This window comes from Sceloporus occidentalis, unplaced genomic scaffold, assembly GCF_023333645.1.
Source record: "Sceloporus occidentalis isolate IW3139 unplaced genomic scaffold, rSceOcc1.0.p SCAF_3, whole genome shotgun sequence".
In the NCBI taxonomy this organism is placed as follows: Eukaryota; Metazoa; Chordata; class Lepidosauria; order Squamata; family Phrynosomatidae; genus Sceloporus; species Sceloporus occidentalis.
Window position 1 is genome coordinate 183,909,959 of NW_028316983.1, and position 19,836 is coordinate 183,929,794.

The 19,836-nt window shown below is 41.6% G+C and overlaps 1 protein-coding gene across 6 annotated transcripts in view; it reads right to left on the reverse strand.

The window, feature by feature from the left end:
- The window catches only part of MTCL1 (microtubule crosslinking factor 1), a 121,832-nt gene extending 102,224 nt beyond the window's left edge, over positions 1-19,608 (reverse strand). For all 6 annotated transcript variants that reach the window (XM_089517054.1, XM_089517053.1, XM_089517050.1 and 3 more), the window contains exons 1-2: positions 19,031-19,608; positions 3,162-3,386 (exon numbers count right to left, since the gene is read on the reverse strand). In XM_089517054.1, coding sequence (XP_089373180.1) covers positions 3,162-3,359 — 198 coding nt within the window. In that variant the 5' untranslated portion in view covers positions 3,360-3,386; positions 19,031-19,608. The remainder of the gene's footprint in view (positions 1-3,161; positions 3,387-19,030) is intronic.
- Between the last annotated feature and the right edge of the window lie 228 nt (positions 19,609-19,836).

Here is a 19,836-nt window from a genome sequence, read left to right on the forward strand (position 1 = left end):
TATAAAAATCCCCTTTGCTGTTCCAAATTTTGCCACACCATTTTGATCTGAAGAAACAGGAGTTTTATTCTTATTCTAGAATACACACTTGGCAGCCATTAACAAATTTGTGGTTCTTCCAAGATCAGTATCTGCGATAAATCCAAACATTCCTTCCTCCATCCCCCACTTTCTGGGAATACAGTATGATCCTCTTAGGGCTGGTACCCATGGTTTCACTTTCCCACATCCTCCCCCCCAAAAAAGTTCCCTCTAGTTATTTTCTAGGTTCTCCAGCACAATTCTGTGATATGCTTCCAGCAGAAGGTGACCATAGAGTCATGTTGAAGAATCTAGAAATGCCTAAAAAGGTGTTCCTCCAGCATGATTCTATGCCAACTTCCACTGGAAGGCATTCATTTCAACAGGGTTCACTATTATCCAGTTTTGGGATTCCAAAGTAAGGGGCTGTGCAGACTACCCCTAAGGGGCAGCCTGCAGACGCCTCCATTTTTGCTGGATCAGGGCCGTGGCAACTGCACACCGTGGCCCCAATCTGGCCTTTGCAGGGCACAAAAAAGAGCCACAAAAAGGTGTGATAGCCGTAATGCCGTGGCTTTACAGTACTCCTTCAGGGCTGTGTTGTTAACTCTTTTCTAGGAGCTACTCACTCAACACAGAATTTGATTTTTCATACCAAATTTTGTTGCCACTTGGATGGCAGGGGGCAAATCCATCTTAAGATATGCTATGACTCTCAGGGTTTTACTCTGTAAGCTAAATTGATGAGTTATTCTAGGATCTTTATGAGTCTAGTTAGCTAATTTTGTTGTTCATGTCATGTTCCAACATACTTTCTGCTTGATTCTTTAACAAATACTGGATTGGAAAATGGAGATGATTTACAGTAGTTCTTTGCCGCCTAGCTTGTATTATTATTACAGCGGGTCCTTCCTGAATGCATAAGCCCCCCCCCCTGCATAACGAAAATACAACTTATGGTGGAGTCCCATTAAAAACAATGGGGTTCATGCCTACAGCGTAGCGTGCGCACCACAGGTGTACATGCCATTACTTCTTTTGGCGTGGCTTTCAGTGTATGCTGAAAGTCGTGTATGACACAGGCGTATTATGTTTATTTCTATCCTGCCTTTTTCCCATTTCAGAACTCAGAGTGGATTACCACAAATTTAAAACATAATGTTAAAAATCAATCATCAAATGCTTGTCTAATCAGAAAAGTCTTTAGTTGTCTGCAAAAAGAAAGTAGGAAGGGTGCCAGTGAATTCCAGAGCCTGGGGGCAGTCACTGAGAAGGCTCTCTTTTGTGATTCCACCAGATGTACCCATGAGAGTAATGAAACAAAGAAGGGCCTCTCCAGCAGATCTCGAAGTATCACCTGGTTGGTAAGAAAAAATATGGTCCTTCAAATAACCTGAACCATCATTTTTATTCCAAATAGACTAGTAGCCAGTGAAGCTGTTGCAACAAAGGAGTTTTGTGTTCTCTGTAGCCAGCCCCAGACAGCATTCTTTGGACCAGCTGAAGTTTCTGAACATTCTTCAAGACAGTCCCATGTAGAGCACATTAAGTAATCCAACCAAGATGTAACCAAAGTATGTTTTACTATGGCTATATTTGATGTTTCAAGGAGTAGGTGCAATTGGCACACAAGCTTTAACTATGCAAAAACACTCCTAGCCACTGCTGAAACCTGAGCTTCCAGGCTCAGCACTGAATCCAGGAGCACACCCAAGCTGTTGGCCTGTGTCTTCTGGGGGAGTATAACCCTATCCAGCACAGTCTGAATCCCTATTCCCTGATCTGCCTTCACTGACCAGGAGCACTTCTGTCTTGTCTCGATAAAGTTTCAACCCCATCCAATCCATTACTGATGATAGGCACTGTTTGGGACCAAAATAGCTTCATTGGCTTGTGGTGTAATTGAGTTGTGTGTCATCAGCATACTAGTGGCACTGAACCCCAAAACTCTTGACAACCTCTCCCAGTGGTTTCATGTATGTCCAATAGCATGGGGGACAGAACCAAGCCCTGAGGGACCCCATAAGCTAACGATTGAGGGGTCGAGCAGGAGTCCCCCAGCACCATCTTCTGGCTTCACTTCTCGAGGAAGGAACAGAGCCACTGGAAAACAGTGCCCCCAAGTCCTATTTCAGCAGGGTTACCCATAAGGATACCATGGTAGATGGTACTGAAAGCTACCAACAGGTCTAGCAGAACTAAAGGGATACATTCTCCTTGTCTAGCGTCTAGTGTAGGTCATCCACCAAAGCAACCAAAACTGTCTGTCCCTTAACCAGGCCTGAAACCAGATTCAAATGCTTCTAGATAATCCATCTCATCCTGAAACCTCTGGACCTGGAAGGCAAGCACACACTCCAGAACCTTACCCAAAAATGGAATGTTCAACACTGACTGATAATTATCCAGATTGGTAGGATCTCAGGACACTGATGATCAATGAGAGGGCAGAGCCCTGATGGTGCAGTGTTTAAATGCTTGTATTGCAGACACTCACTCACAAACCACAAGGTTGTGAGTTCAATACCAGCCATGGGCTCATGGTCGACTCAGCCTGGCATCCTTCTGAGGTTGCTAAAATGAGTACCCAGCTTATTGGGGGCAATTAGCTTACACACTGTAAACCGCTTAGGGAGTGCTTAAGTGTACTGATAAGCGACATAGAAATGTACTTGCTATTGTTATAGAGCAACCCCATCCTTGTTGATTACATATCCAGGTACTTGTTTCTGTCATCAGCAGAAGCAGTAGCATGCCAGACAGGCTTTACACAGAGCTCCTGCCCAGAAGGAAGTGGTGGCAGAAGCTCTGAAAATAAGCCATCCACTTTTCCTGTGCTACTCAGCACAGGAAAGGGGGATATGACATGGCTCTTGGCATGTGCACAGTGGATTGGGCCGAACTGGACCCAAACCAGCTGTCCACATGTCCAAAGAATCCGTGGACAATGTTTCTGGGAAACACTGGGATTTCCCCTGACTTTGCTCAGTTCAGACCAAAATCAGGTTAAGGGGCCAGAATCTTCCCCAAAATAGCCAGATTTTATGAGGATTGCCAGCACCAGCTTTGGGGTGAGTTTGGTGTTTCCCCCAGGTGTAAACAAGCCCTTAGAAACTATTATGCATAAGTGCTCCTCTCACCTTTAGATCTTGTTCTAAGCTTCTAATAAGCTCCCCATCAACTTGACCCGTCTGTGCAACTTTCAAGCTTTTCTGTTCTGCTTTCCTGAGACGATACTGCAAAATACGGCAGTTCTTGTTTGCACGGTCAAGCTCTCGCCGAAGTTCCTGCAGTTGGTAAACATCTTCTTCAAGATAGCTGTCACGCATCTCTTCCATTTCAGCTCGGAGTTCATCAAGCTCATCCTATTATAATACAAAAACAAAGTCAGGTATCGAAAGGTTTATTCTATACCTTTTCCAAGACACAGAGAGAATTATCTATCTCCATTCACTGTGGAGTTCAATGAAATAGTTTCTCTGAAATAATGTTATAAGCAATGTCAGCATGTTGATATCAATTATAACTTACATCTTCAGAAATAATGGGCATGGCATTATTAATCAGTTCTGTACAATACACTGCTGTTGTATTCAGTTCAGGTTTCACAGTAATCATAAACTCACTAGGATGGGGAATACTAGCATTTACTAACATCACTGTTCTTCATTTTTAACATGGAACTCATGTTAGTTGTACACAATTGTTATCTTAGATTATTTTTGTGCCTGTTAATACAGTAGATTTATGGTAAGTGTCTGCCTCAGTCTTCAAACATTCATCTTCATACTGCAAGCCATGGAATTTCTGCAACATGAACCTTATGCCCTTTAAGGTAACATATAACTGCTTCTAACAAAAAAAGTTGTATATCAAACTGAGCAGTGAGTTCATACAGAGTTGAAATGCTCTCCTTTACTATACTGTTATATTTACTCTCTCTTATCCACACACATACTGTCTGCTGTGCCACTAGAAATACAAAGAGATTAAACCTTCCTTGATATGTTCAACCTTTCAGATTTAAAACTGTACTAAACATGTTTCCTGATAACTCAGGGGCTCAGGCTTACTGTAAATTATCTTCTCAGTAGAATAAGACTAACCATTCTAGTACAAACTCTGTCATTCCCATTAATATAATTGGTGCATGCCTGAAATCTCTCAAGCTAAAAGTTTTATATGTAGGTCTTCAGCTTCAATGTGTAGGCCATTAACTTGCTAGATGGTGACTCTGGGGAATCCAACTATTCTATTATTAACTTAGTTCTATGCTTCAAAAGAAAACTGAAGTTGAAAGCAACCATAAGAGCATGTCCCCCAATATGCATCTAACAAAGACAGTACATCTTCAATTCTGCAGTTTATTAGCAATTCAGTAAAAAGACTAACATCTGAAATCTTTGAACAGCATATTTAGCTACCAGACATTTTTTTTGAAAATAAAATAATAGAAAAACAGAAGTATATTTCAATGCAATGGGAGGAGAATCTATCTTCTGTTTGTATATAATATTATTTTTATATAGATCTCGGGTGGGTGACTACAGTAGGTCAAGGGGTTATTCTTCTGCCTCTGGAACATTTCAGGGGCAGCAAAGACTGCTCCTCCCCCCCACACACAAGAAAACCGCCAAAGTGGACGTGGTCAGCAGTTTGCAAAATGGGTTTTATTTTGTTTTAAGGATGTCAAACATTTCAGAAGTGGCTCCTTCATCCAGGGAAACTGAATATAGATTTGGGGAGCCTCAGGGGTTTATTTTATTTATTTAGGTATTTATACCCCGCCCTTTAGCCCTAATGGCCACCCCACTCCAGCATAGACATAAATACATAAATATAAAAACGTTTAGCACAAGTCTCACATAAGAGGCAGAATAATAAACAAAATATGTTCTGTATAGAAAATATAGTGACACCCACAAAATGAAGAATGATGACAGTTGAAATGTCAGAACTGGAATTTTAAAACTGTTTCCTACCAAACAGTTAAGATTTTTAAAATAGTTTTACATTTTAAATTTTAATCATGTAATGTTTTTAATCTTTTTAATTGTTTAATTGTTTTTTTTAAACTTTGTATTTTTAATGTTTCATACTGTCTTAACTTAGACTGTTTTAAAAATTTTTAGCCACCTTGAGTCCTTATACAGGGACGAAGGTGGGATATAAATAAATAGAATTAATAATAATAATAATAATAATAATAACAACAACAACCTCTCTCTCTGGCTTTGCTTCGTGAACGAAGATTCAGGAAGGACTCATCCCGCGCTTTGTACAAGCGCGTTGATGACTAAAAGGCCGATCCGAGATAAACAAGTCCAGTTGCAGAAAGCACAGCGGAAAGTCTCCTTGGGTGATGTTTCTGGGTTGCAGAATAGCCTTATTGCTACCAAGTTTATTTAGTAATTTTTAAAGAGAAAGATATATAGAGAAAGAGAATGAAAGAGAGAGGAAAATGTATATGGCGAGAAGACTGAAATTAGCTAGCACTAAAGTGATAGTGGCAGCAAAATACACTTCCAACTCCTGTCTGGAAAGCACAGGCCTAAATTCTGCTGTTAGTCCCAGCTACAGTAGTCCCAATTAATTAACTGGATTTGCCTACATGTTGGATCAGCATTAAGCAATCAATCCAGTAGGTTAACCCTAATTGTACTGTACAACAGGATTGTCCCCAAGAAAGGTGGAATTCATGTCTTCAAAACTCCACCAATAGCAGATTCAATCTAGACTGATAGTCTGGATGACTCCATGCTACTTTTATGTGGATGCAGCCTGCTACAGGGTTTTTCCATATTAATTACATAATGCAATAAATGAAAAAGAATGGCATATAGTGAGGGCTGTAAAAATAAACAATGTTTGTCAGAGGAAAAACTACTCAAAAAGGATCTTTTCAGAATTTTTTGTGGTTTTTTCAGGCTATGTGGCCATGTTCCAGAAAAGTTTCTTCCTGATGTTTCGCCAGCATCTGTGGCTGGCATCTTCAGAAGATGCCAACCACAGATGCTGGTGAAACATCAAGAAGAAACTTTTCTGGAACTTGGCCACATAGCCCAAAAAACCCACGAAAAACTATGGATGCCGGCCATGAAAGCCTTAGATCTTTTCAGACTTTTTAAATATCATGTCATGCTGAAAATGCAAAAAGAAACAAGCTCCAGAGTATCATGACACATGCATGCCACTCAACAGCTATGTTCAAACATAGGTTACAGATGGACATAAACAATAGTGTCACTTGACTCAACTGTCTCAGGACTGATGTACTGCTCCTGTATCCAGTGGGAACTAGCATGCACCAGTAGACTGCCTTGTTTCCAGTCCTGTCTCAACATTGTTCACACTCACTTGGCAGATGTTTTATTTTATTTATTGATCTGTTTGATATATATCTCAGCTTTTCCCCAAAATGGCCTGAAGTGGCCTACAAATAATATCTCTACCCTTGAAGACAGGACAGTTATCTGTTTTCGGAAAGAGCATCTTGAGACTGACTGGACATGTGAACTTAAAGAGAGACACACTCTTGGATATCTATGATACAGAACTCTCCGCATATAAATACAAATTGTTTAGAACTGTATCTTGACATAGTAAGCACACACTATAGAGTGTCACTACTCAGTAATTTTCTCTATTCCTAAATTCTTTTAGCACCCTCTAATAACCTTTACAATAAATGTGGACAGGTCATTTATGCTAGCAGGCTTCTTTCCTCTATGTCTGTGTGTCCATCTCCATATAGGTTGAATCTCATATAGTCTTGGGTAAAAAGTCCTTCCATCTAAGGAAATTAGCTTTTGTCCCTCCGTATGCTCTCTATATACAGTTGTGAAACCATCTTCCAGAGGTTTTGAGAAATGGTTCCTATGTGGCCACAGAGAAGAGAGATGAACTGTCTGCTCATTATCAGTTTTAGTCTTAATTTATTTTATAAAAACTGTGATAATGAGAGGACAGTTCATCCCTCTTAGTCCCAAATGTTCAGCAATGCTTGATGAATTCTGTTTCCCACAAGGAATGTTGCTAAACATTTATCCTCTGAGTGGCTAACAAATTTAGACTCCTATAGCACTTCAAATGAAAAGTGGGTTCCAACCTTTAAATACAGGAGGAATTATTAGCTTTGGCTGTATATGCATGTGGTTGCTCAGCATCACTGCAAATAAACAGAAAATGAAATTAGGTCACTTGTATTTCTGTTCTTACAGTAGGTGTCTAACTTTGGTGACCTATGTTTGGAAATGTCATTAACAGCCTTTCTCCAATCACAAGTACACTTCATAAAGTATGGTGTCTATGACACCAAGGCCATCAAAGGATCACACTGCAAGACAGTAAGTTAAATCTATATTATGACTGAAATCCTATATCTTCCTAGTACGCACAAGAACAGTTCAAGCTTATGTTCCCTTATACAGAAGTGAAGTGTCCTGGGCTTAATGGAGCTTACTTTCATGTAAGTCTGCTTGGAATGGCAACTGCAATCCTTTTGAAGCCTAAAGTGTGGACAGGATTGTTGCTTAAAAGTACAATACTTTGAGATAACCGACTTGCTATAATGCTACTGCTCTGCCAACTTTCTGTTTAATCCAGTCTGTGAAGGCCTGTTTACATTACACAAGTTGAGCAGTGGTCTTCAGCAGTTTCTTGGCTATGTGTCCCTGTTGCCTCAGACTGAATCAATTCAGAGGATCTGTGAGAACAGGAGGGACAGTGCTGTGTTGATTTCGTATTTAATAACTCTCAAACCAAGCAGAAGCTTAACTTTAAAAGAAGTGGAAGGTCTCAAAAGCCCCCAATACTAGATGCATGTTGAAGCTTTTCTTAATAAAACCCAAAAGGCTAATTTCAAATTTAAAAAATGAAAACTAACATGTAAACAATGGAGGAAACAAACACCAGGTGGAGAAATGTGTTAAAATTCACTTCTTTTACTTTTACTTGGGTGATTTCACTGGATTTGTACAAGATGTAGCATCACCTAAATATGGACTTTTTATTAAAAGTTGTACAGTCCAACCCCAGTATCAGAAAAATTGCTAATCTTGGTTTCACTTACCCTGCCCAGAAAAACAAAGTCTCTCTAGGCATCTAGGAATCTCCTGCATAACTCTATGGTCAACTTCCAGCAGAGACACAGTGTTTGCCATTATCTGTGGTTCTTGTTATCTGCAGTAAGACTGGGAATGTATCCATCTCAGATACTGGGGTCAGACTATATATTTATCATAGCAAATATGTAATGACTATTTTGGGGTCAAAAACGTATTCTAATGATTTTAATGATTTTAATCCATTTGAAAATGTTAGAAGTGCAAAAACCTTCAGCAGTGAAAAGCAGGCAGTTAGTAATAGGATTAGAATATAGTTTGAGTGACCTCAAGTGTTCTCTCTCTTTGTCTACCTGTGCTGACCCTTCTGTGATGCGATACTCAAGATCTCTAATTGCTGCATGCAATCTCTGTCAGAAAAATCTCAATATAAGGTACACATTCCAATATTTTGTTTAAATGTCATGATGAGTTAACAGTTACAATGTACAGGATTACAAATGTGTGTGTGTGTGTGTGTGTGTGTTGTGGATCTGCAATTTTTGTTGCAATGTTTATACACAATAAAAGCCTCTGTATGGTTATGCACTGAAAACCAATTAGGACTATTAGAGAATCAAACATGTTTTCAATTGCCTACAGTTTTAAACAGTTGGAGTAGTCATCTGGCCAGTGATACTTTAATATGATCTATTGAGAGCTACAGATGGTAATCACTGTCACATTATACAAATAATCCACTGTGCTTCCTCTGGACAATGCCATGTTTCAGCAAAGCCACAGCTGTGGCTAACAAGACACATGGATCCACCGCCATTGTTTACCAAGCTGATCTTTTATTCAAGCAGCTGACTGCACTACTTTTGAAATGGCCTATGCTAGTTTTATGCTTAAGGTCAGATTAAATTTATTTTTTCCTGTCACTAATACATTTTAACTGCAAGAGAATGGAACCTCCTTCCTCCCCAAAACTAATTTCTTACATTTTTAAAATAAAAATGCAACAGTCCTTATCAACTATAAGCTTTCTTGCCCTGTCAAGATCATTCAGTTATACACCATGCTATACAATGTACATGCAGTAGTTTTAGCCATGATATTTGATGATTTGATATAATACATAGAACAGGAGACACAGTTGCTCAGGACATGATGCAGTCCTGGACCTCCACTTCACTTCCCACTGCAGCCTCTGTGCGCCCCAAAAAAACTGTTCCAGGGAGTCAGGAACCCCTTAGAGCTGGATTTCAGGCAGCTCTGAGAGCTGTTTGAGGAAAAAGAAGAGAAGGGTGTTCTGTGGCTCTAGTGCTGCAGCATCAGAACTGTGTTGAAATTTTTGCATTTTTAAAATGCTTTAACACTATGTTAGCCTCAGGTTCACATGTTTTAACCAGTCGGGTGCCTTCAGGCGTAGGTAAGCTAATATCCTGACCAAAGAATCAAAATTTTTAATGTTCCAAAGACATTTCAATTGGTGTGTGTGTGTGTCACATCACAGAGAAAGGGGTATCTAAAAAACAAAGATGATGAGATCAATCAGTAATTTGATTTAAATATTTATTACAAATTTAAGAAATTAATTGGAAGGAAAAAGCTAAGGCTGTATCTGCACTGGAGAAATAGTGCAGTTCGACACCACTATGGCTCAATGCTATAGGATTCTGGAATTTGTGGTTCTGAGGTATTTAGCCTTCTCTGTCAGAGAGCTCTGGTGCCACAACCAACTACAAATCCCGTGATTCCATAGGATGGAGCCATGGCAGTTAAAGTGGTGTCAAACTGCATTATTTCTGCAGTGCAGATGCAGTGTTTGACACATACCAATTGTAATGACTGGGCCTCCAGTCACTGGAAGAATTCTGCCAGGTAATAAGAGTAAGCTGGGAGAAAGGCACATGCAAATAAGTAATGACATCACAGCTGACTGAAGGCTCACTTGACCAATCAGTGAGCAGGAGTGAGAGTTTCTTCCAGAAGCTTTCTGAGACCAGGTGACACCTGGAGAGTGGCAGTTGGAGAGAGAGGCAGAGAGAGAGAGTCTCGAACAGTTAGTGGTTTCTACAGTGAGAATTGGAGGTGGGAATGACTCCCTCGAGTTAGTCTTACAGGTTAGGAAAACTGTAGTGTTGTGCCTACAGCAAGAAGGCATAATTCAGGCAGATAGTCTATGCTAAACTAAGTCCTGTAACTATATTTCAAATCCATCAAGGCCAGCATATTACATCAATCTATCAGTTAGGTGAGAATATTTCAGATTAGAACAGTGGTTCCCAACCTGTGGGTCGGGACCCCTTTGAAGGTCGAATGACCCTTTCATGGGGGTCGCCTAAGGCCATTGGAAAACACCTATTTAATTACAGTTATGAAGTAGCAATGAAAATAATTTCATGGGTTTGGGTCACCACAACATGAGGAACTGTATTAAAGGGTCGCAGCATTAGGAAGGTTGGGAACCACTGGATTAGAACGTTTAGGCCTTATTTATTATTTTTCTGGTTATTTTTCTGGCTACTCGGAGCGAGACAAGAAAAAGACTGAGGGATGGTGGGGGTTGCTCCCTATGGTGGCGACTCCTTCGAGTCTGTTTTTCCTGCCTATTTCGGAGCAAGAGATGGAATCAACCACCCATGTTATAGGATGTTTCCACTTCCATCACTAGAAAAGAATACTTTTAGAATTACACATATTGTACCTGCAAGGCCCTTAGGATCTTGCGTGATTTATATCTTTTCGTTCTGTTTTGTTTAATTATAATAAATACTTCCTTAAAAGTATCTGCTACTTTGACACTCCTTTACACGTGTCCTAGCTCAGTTGATGCTTGAGAAGATTAGCAAGAAGGAGACCTAGAAGTCCCTAACAAGTCCCAGTGTATGTTAAGGGAAATCCAATACGAATTCACTGGGTGGTGGCAGCGTAATTTGAGGATCTTCAGGGGTCATCTTCAACTCCACAAGGAGTAGGAATATAGACCAGGAGACTCAGGGAGAAGTTAAGGATCTGCTGGTACTAAGAGCCAAAAGGAAAATGGAGGAATTCCTCAAGTTTATGACAGTCAAAGACTTACAATTAGAGTGAAAGAAATATTGTTGGGAACTCAAAAGTACCATAGTAAAGCCCTGTGTTGAAAGAGAGGACAATAACCTGCCTGATGACAATACATCACACCAAAGCTATATAAATGAGTAGCTACTCATGATGAAAAGAGCAGTGAGTCTAGTGACTGTAAGACCTAGTAAGAAAAAAATGTTTTGACTAGTTATAGCTCATATAGTTATTTCTGGGTATTCCATCATAGTGCCAACCGTGGTCATTATGTCAGGTATTATTTAAACAAACCTTAATCTTTTTAATTTTGCAGGATCTTTACATATCCTACAAAAAATGTTGTTAAAACCCAAATACCATTCCAATGGTATTAAGATATGCCTGAAGATCTGCTGTATGTATGATGGGTCATGTTGGGGCAGAGTGTCTTGGGCTCCAAGACAGGTTTAAAAATCATAGAGAAAAAGTTCACTTTGTTTTAAAGAGAACACAGCTATACTACTAGTTGTTGGGGCATAGAAAGACACGCTGTGTCCACCACAACCACCTGCAGAGTTGAACCACGTCGACAGGACACCAGGGAGAAGGAATCTGAAGAGATGTCTGCAAATGTATTCAGGCCAAGAAGGAAAATAATCCTTCACCACTGCAAACGGCCTTAAGCTCCCGGCTTGAGAAATAACGACAAGAGCACTTCAAGCCTTCACTCTACACCAGGGCTTTAAGAAATAAGTTACTTTGCCAACCAAACAACCATAACAACAAAAAACAGAGAAGCAGTTACTCTAATACCAACTGTCATAACTGACACACTCTCTCAGAAGGACAGTTGAGAAGGACAGTTGACAGTTGCATCAACGTTCCAACGATGCACTGTTTGAATGCTGACACATATAACTGCCACTAGAGCTGTAAATAACTTCCACAACAGCTCCCCGTAGTGGCCACATCATTGTCATTTTCTCAGACCTGTTTACCATGGTCCTGACACTAGTGATACTACCAGGCAAAGAAATGTTATTTTGCAAGATTGGTCACAAATCCCCAAATCCCTCAGACAGCATGGTCACCAGTAGTTTCATCCTCCCTCTCCCCAAAACAAACATGTAGTTGAAGCTCTGGGCCCACACTAACTATGTGAGGGGCAATCACATCTTCCTTATTCATATCTAAATAGTGGAGAGTTTCTGATTTTGATAACAAAAGGTGAATTCAAAATAAAGAGTACCTTATTTTGCTGTACACTGCCTGACATCCTTCCACTGAAATAGCTCAGGAAGGCAAAATGTATGATAGTTCATGTTCAAAGGGGAAAGTTCATTGTAAAAATTAGACCCCTCACTTTGGAGGCAAACCAGGGCAAATGAGGCTACTGTGTCACATCCAGATTTAGCCATAGCCATCCAGATTTGTAAAACATCCACAAGACAGGGCCACAGAACTATGGTACAGTGGTACTTCAATAAATAACCACCCCAATCCTTCTTGTTCTTATCAAGAGGACATTCTATTCAGGAGGGACGTAGCCAGGATTTTGGGAAGGAGGGGGTCCAGACTAAGTGCCACCATTATAATGGGGCTTGGGTGCGGCGGCACGGCAGCACACACCATTCATTTTATCTAACAGAAGGGGGGGTCCGGACCCCAAGAACCCTCCCCTTGGCTACGTACCTGTATTCAGTCTTTACCTCCATTTATTCTACCTCCCTGAAGGCAAAATTCTCATATATTTTGTGAATAAAAGGCTAGAAAATGAAGCTATTCTTAATCCAGACCAAAATACTGTACTGACAAGAAAAAATATCAAATGGTACAATATGTGGGTTTACCTAATCTCAGTAGCATTTTGAACGGTAACTTCATGAAAGAGAAATCCATTAAGCCATACCTCTAAGAATCTTTCCTGGCTTCTATGGGTTTGCTTAATACAGGGGTAGGCAACCCTTTTGAGCCGGGGGCCGGGTTGCTGTCCCTCAGACAACTGGGGGGCCGAAGCAAGATAAATAAATAAATAAATAAATAAATACATTTTAAAAATTAAATAAATAAATAAACCGGGACAAATGTAGGACAAAATTTTCAAATGGAGGGCACTTTTTAAATAAAAAATGGAGGACACGCGAAAACATTTGCTGATTTTTTAAAAAATGTTAAGATAAATGCATGTTTCTAAGGCTTCTATAGACAATTGCCCCACCGTGCCCCTCGCGCGAGACGCCAAAGGCCCCGGCGGCAATCGGCCGCAGGACCGGGCTGGGGCCGGTCCCAAGGCCTCGCCGGGCCGCATCCGGCCCACGGGCCGCAGGTTGCCTACCCCTGGCTTAATATGTTAACTTTGGGGCTGTGCAGACTGGCCATTAAGGCCGGACTGGGTGTGGAGTCAGGATGTGGTGTCCATACAATGCACACCTCGACTCTGTCTCCATGTCGGCGTGACGCCGTGCGTCGCTCCACACAGCATGCAGCATCACAGCGCTCCTCTAGCACTGCATTTACACAACACAGCACCAAAGGAAGGAGCTGCTGGAAAGGCAACTGCACACCACAGCCCCAATCTGCGGAAGATGGAGGCGGCTGCAGGCGGTCTGCATAGCCCCTTACTTACCCATTTTGTTATCAAACAAATATATGAAGGATATATCATTGACCTAACATAATTCCTTCTATGTAAAACTGGGAATGGCAAAACCTTATTTGAAATGCATAAAATAAGTGGGTACTTCTGTTGATTGATGATTCAGGAAAGGAAGGAAGCTTGCTGTCAACCAGTTTATTCTTCTATTTATCAAAATTAGATATTCCAGGAGCAGAATGCTAGCTCAAAATGGGATAGAGTCTCACTATGGGTTGGGATGCTCTTCTACTTCTCTTCAGTAGCCAAACACAGACGAATGGCATTTACCACCAAGTCTAACAAAGGTCTTGGCAGTTGATGCCATCAGCCTGTGTCTACCTATGTGGCATAGCCAGATATTTCTCTAGTCGTCTGTGCTCTCCACCAGCCACAGAATGACTAATCAGAATGCTTAAGTTATAATTTCCACTTCTATATACTTTCTGATCAAAAACAAAATTCTTTGGATGCTCTTCAGCAGTCCCAGTCTATTTACCTAGTACCTAGATTATTTTATTTTTAAAGTTGTTGTTTTACATTGCCAAACTGTAGCTGGCATACACATTCAGACAAACACACACACACACACACACACACACACACAAATCTTTTTGAGTATTTTAAAAATAATTCTTTGGAAGAGTCTTCTTTTCCTGCTCTAGAGCATACTTTTAGTCCCACTTCATATTCATCCATGAAGTGCTGCATTTTACTATGTCTTGGCAGGACAGCACACAACAAGAATGAAAAATGGACTTGCTGAACAATGGGTCAAATAGAGTTAAGGCATGCTAACATATTGTGAAGACAAGATTGCCAACCTCTTTCTGCTAGAACTGCTGTGGCTTTATCAGCTGCCTGGCAAGCAAAATTTTATCCAAGGAATATTCTGTGCCAGTTAATTCCATGGCAAGAAAAGCCTCTGATAAATTTTTGCCTGCCAAACAGCTGTTAAAATCCAACAAAATGTTGTCAATCCTAATATATTCTGAAAATGCACGATCTTTCCCCGGTCTTTTTCTAAATAGGGGGGGGGGGGGGGGCACCTTTGCAGATCTTCTGTCATTCTTTTCCTAATCATTTCAGGTTGTATTATGAAATGTCATTTTTAAAAGACAAGCAGAGAATATTAGCTCCATGACAGGAGGCATCTTATATCATTATAATCACAGAGATCACTGCAAGGTAGGCTGAAAGAAAGCTTTAAAGAACTGTAATATCACATCCAAACCAGTTTCTAACCAGCCTCTAGAACACTCGCATTGCAATCATCCAGTCTGCATAAGTCAAGCATTTATAAAGCAATAAGATTATACACATAGCACCTTTATCTGTCACTTTTATAGTTCTGCTCCCTTTGAGATCTTCAAACAGCCACAAATTTGGCATATTTCTTAAAGCAGGTTGCAAAAAAGTTTTAGAAGTCTCTTTTGAATGAAACAATGAACTTCAAAACCATGCATCCTTCATTTCAAATTGGAAAGAGGTTCTACCAAGAAGTCAGGACTTGGATGCAGGTTTAGTAAAACATGGTGTTTGCAATACACAGCTTTGAAATGACAAAACGATGTCCTAACTGTATTTTCTTAACTGATCTCATACAAAATCTCCTAAAGTAGTTTCCAGAAATTAGCCAGATTCCATCAACAAAACATCTATAACCCATTGCAGATTTCCTCTTTCTCTCTGTGTATGCAGATACAGGGTGATTAAAAAATATATGTATATCTGCATACTTATGAGGTAGACAAGCATATTGCTCTGCAGAGACAATCTAAGTGTATATAAAGACCATCTCTGGTAGCAATACTTCTGGTGTCACCAGGTCCAAGCTTCTTTCATCTAAAGGGAAGATGAGATAGAGGAAAGAGGAACACAGCACAAGGCTCTCTTTGAACCACCAACAAGTGCCAAACAATTTTCCAGCCTCATGCAGCTGCCATTCCCCACCATTTGCCTTAAAGGGAGCTTATGCCCAATTGGGTTGCATCCACGCTGCAGAAATAATCCAGTTTGACATCATTTTAAGTAACCTGGCTCCAGGCTATGGAATTCTGGGAATGGTAGTTTGTTGTGGCAAAGTTCATGGCCCAAGGGGTCGCCATAAATCCGGAATTATTTGAAGTCACACACTATGGAGATTACCGCACAAGGCTCTAGTGATGGAATTGAAGTGGAATTGCAGCCTATGATTCACACAATGTTGTCACTCATCTGTTGCTGATCCATTGTTGATCTGTTGTTATACCATTATTACCGTGCAATTTTACATTAACAAGAGATACTTGTCAATGAGAAATTGTTTTTTAACAACAGATCAGCGACAGATGAGTGACCATGTCGTGCAAAAAGGAGAGGAATCATAGGTTGTAATTCCACTTCAATTCCATCACTAGCACCTCGTGTGATAATCTCCCATAAAAGTGTAGTGAGTGTAGATAATAGTGTATATAGTGTAGATAATAGATAGATCTTATCGCACCACACTCTTCTAGTGCTGCTTTTCCACTTTTACTGCTCTGCCTGCCTCCTGTCTGAGCTATGTAGTTCAAGGCAAACTAAGAGCTATCTAGCTGAGAATCCTCAATATAATGAACTGTTTACAACAATGTCCCAAAGAAACAAGACCACAACTCTACCGTATATAAAATGACCATATATTTATATGTGACTACATTGCAGTACATATAAATATATGGTCATTGTATATATGGTAGCCTGGGGGCACAGTGGTTAAATGCCAATATTGCAGCCACAAGTCAATTCAATCCCAGGCAGGGCTCCAAGGTCCACTCAGCCTTGCATTCTTTCATGGGTTGGTAAAATAAGTATCCAGCTTGTTGGATTACAGATTGTAAACCACTTTCAGAGTGCTGAGTTCACTGATAAGTGGTATAGAAATGTACTTGGTATTGCTATAGTATAGTTCATTGTATTGTCAGTTTCTCCCTAGCTATTCTTTCTGTGTTTTCTGTGAGACCCTCCTGTTGTGTGTTTTCTGAGAATAACCCTCAGTGCCTTTCCCTAAACTGCAAACCCCAGCATGCCACACAGTGGCATTACTAGAGGAGTGTGGGTTGTGTAGACCACATTAGGAGACACCCTATTTTTTTTAAATTAAAACTTCCAATTTGAAAATTTGATTTTTTAAAAAAATGAATTTTTTTAAAAATTAGTCTTTTAAAATTTTCTTTAAAAAATCACATTTTTACCAAATCTTCACTATGTATATGTAAATACATTTAGGTTGTGTGTATGATATTGTAATTTGAAGGTGTAATTTAAATTTTGTTAGTTGTTTATGTCACGATTATTACCATTACATTCAGTGGTATATGAGAATTACGATTTATAAGTAATATTAAAGGAAAAAAGCATTACTAAGGATTCTGTACAATGTGAAATAGGAGGAGGTCAATGGGGGGTGAAGACTATGTGTTATCACACCACGTGATGCCACAGGTTGTGAGTTCAATCCCAGGCAGGGCTTCAAGGTCCGCTCAGCCTTCTATCCTTTCGTAGGTCGGTAAAATGAGTATCCAGCTTGTTGGGGGCAATTGGCTGACACACTGTAAATCGCTTACAGAGTGCTAAGTTCACTGATAAGCAGTACAGAAATGTACTTGCTATTGCTATAGAATAATTCATTATGGGCCCATTAACACTACAGAAATAACCTGGTGTGAAATTGGGTTATTTCTGCGATGTTCACACTGGCCCTGAATGCACCCAGCGTGGTTTGCGGGGGAGGAGGGATGGTGAAAAACCCACTTAACTCAGTGCATTTTGCACCAGGTACCTAACCATGTCTTTTTTTTTTAAGGGCCAGAGCAATCTAGATCTTCAGTAGTGCAAATGTGCTACCGAATCAATCCGGATCGCTGGGATCTTTCCCTACCATGAGGCACCACCATGCTGATGCGGAGCTGCACCAGTCTGAATGCTGGACCGGGTTAAAATGCCTTGGAGAGATTTGACCATGGTAAACATAGATGTTTATCACACTATACTCTTATAGTGCTACTATTCCACTTTGACTGCTCTAGCTGCCTCCTGTTGCATTCTGGGATTGGCAGTTTTAAGGAGGAGTATTCAGAATTCTCAGGCAGAGAAGTTCTCTATCTGAGAATTCTAAATACCCCTCCTTAAAACTGCAAATCCCAGAATGCAACAGGAGCAGCACTATCATAAGAGTGTGTAGTGAGGTAACATGGTAAAACTGCACACCCCCAGCAAGCCACAGAGGGAGGCAGAAAGCGGAATAGCAGCGCAGTGCGTAACAGGATAATCTCCACAACAACAACAACAACAATGTTACTCCACTCCCCGCCATTTCACTTCCTCAAAGTCCTTCTTCTTCAGACAGGCTTTAAAAACAGAAAGCTTTTAAAAGGATGGCCTGGGGTGCTATACTCTTTTATGAATGTATTTTAAGCATTTTAATCTTCTTTAACATATTTGACATTTTAGTATGTGATTTGTTTTAATTATTGTAGCAATTTAATTCTGTCTTACTGTACTGATTTTGTATGTGTACTGCATGGTGCTTATGTGTTTTTTTTAATGTTGTAGGCCGTCCTGAGTCCCAGCTTTGGGAGAAGGGCAGGATATAAATATAAATCTAAATATACAAATAATAATAATAATAATAATAATAATAATAATAATAATATACTTGTCCCTCCACATTCACTAGAATTAGGAGCACAAGACCCCCGTGAATACAGAAAAACCGCAAATAACGAAAACACCGTGTTTTTAGCTGAGAGGCCACCTCTCTAGGAATCTCTAGGTCCTCCAGGGCAACTCTATGGTCAAAGTCTGACAGGCCCTGGCCATAGAACTCAACTGCAGGCGCTACAAAGGCCTCCTAGAGTAGTGTTCTCTCTAGGAATCTCTGGATCTTTCAGTGCAACCTTTAGTTAAAGTTGACCATAGAGTTGTGCTGGAGGAGGACCTAGATTTTCCTAGAGAGAACGTATTAACCAAATCCGCGAACAATCAAATCTGCGACTATGGAGGGATAATAATAATAACAACAACAACAACAATAAATAACACTTTTATGTCTATCCCGCTTAACTTGTAAGAAAGAGTGAATGCGGATGAGCGCATCTGACATTTTAGGCTGTGACTTCTTTTCCTTATTGTAGCCATTCACTTCTCTTTGTGTACGTTTTTAGCTGTATGGCGCTGCTGTTGGTGTTGTTTTTGCTGTGGTAAGCCGCCCTGAGTCCCAGCCCAGGTAGGGAGAAAGGCGGAACATAATAAATAGCAGCAGTACCTTGAGGTAATCGTTTTCAGAGCGGAGCTCCTCGATCTCCCTCAGCAGCTCCTCCTCCTCCTGGTTCTCCTGGTTCTCCCCCCGAGGAGGCTCCTTGTCTCCCCGCGGAAGAGGCGCCTTGCCCCCCGGCCTCCACCCCGCCAGGAGCGCGGCTTTCTCGGGGCCCTTCCCCTCGGAGGGCTCCCTGCTCCTTGCGGAGGGGGCGGCGGAGGGCCCTGGCGCAGCGGCGGGGCCCGAGGAGGGCGGCGGGGCCGGAGGGTCCCTCTCCCTGTCGCTGCTGGACTCGCCATCGCTGCCGGCGGCCGGGGCCAGCCTCTGCTCGTCGGAGAGGGGCTCCGAGGGGCAGTCGGAGAGGTCGGAGCTGCTGTCGGTGTGAGGGAGGAGGAGGAGGCGGGAGATGGCGGAGGAGGAGGAGGAGGGAGAGGGGCCGCTGCTGCCCCGCTTCCCCTGCTGCCTGGCTCCCTCGGCGGCGCCGTTGGGGGGCCTCCCACCCGAAGGGGGCCCCTTCTTGCTCGGAGGCAGGGAGGGCTTGGTGGCCAGGCTTTTGCCCCTCCAGACAAGCGCCGCCGCCGTCGATGATGATGATGACGCCGTCCTTGCTGCTGCTGCCGCCGGCGCCGCTCCTGATGCTGCTGCCTTGGCGCAGCTGCGTCGCGAAAGGCGGCTGGCGGCCGGGGAGGCAGGGGCAGGAAGGGCAGGCTGCTGCTGGTGGTGGTGTTGGTGGTGGTGTTGGGGGGCTTTGGCGGAGAGGCTGGGGGACCTGGGAGGGCCTGCAGGGGGCTTGGAGGAGGAAGGAGAGGGAGCAG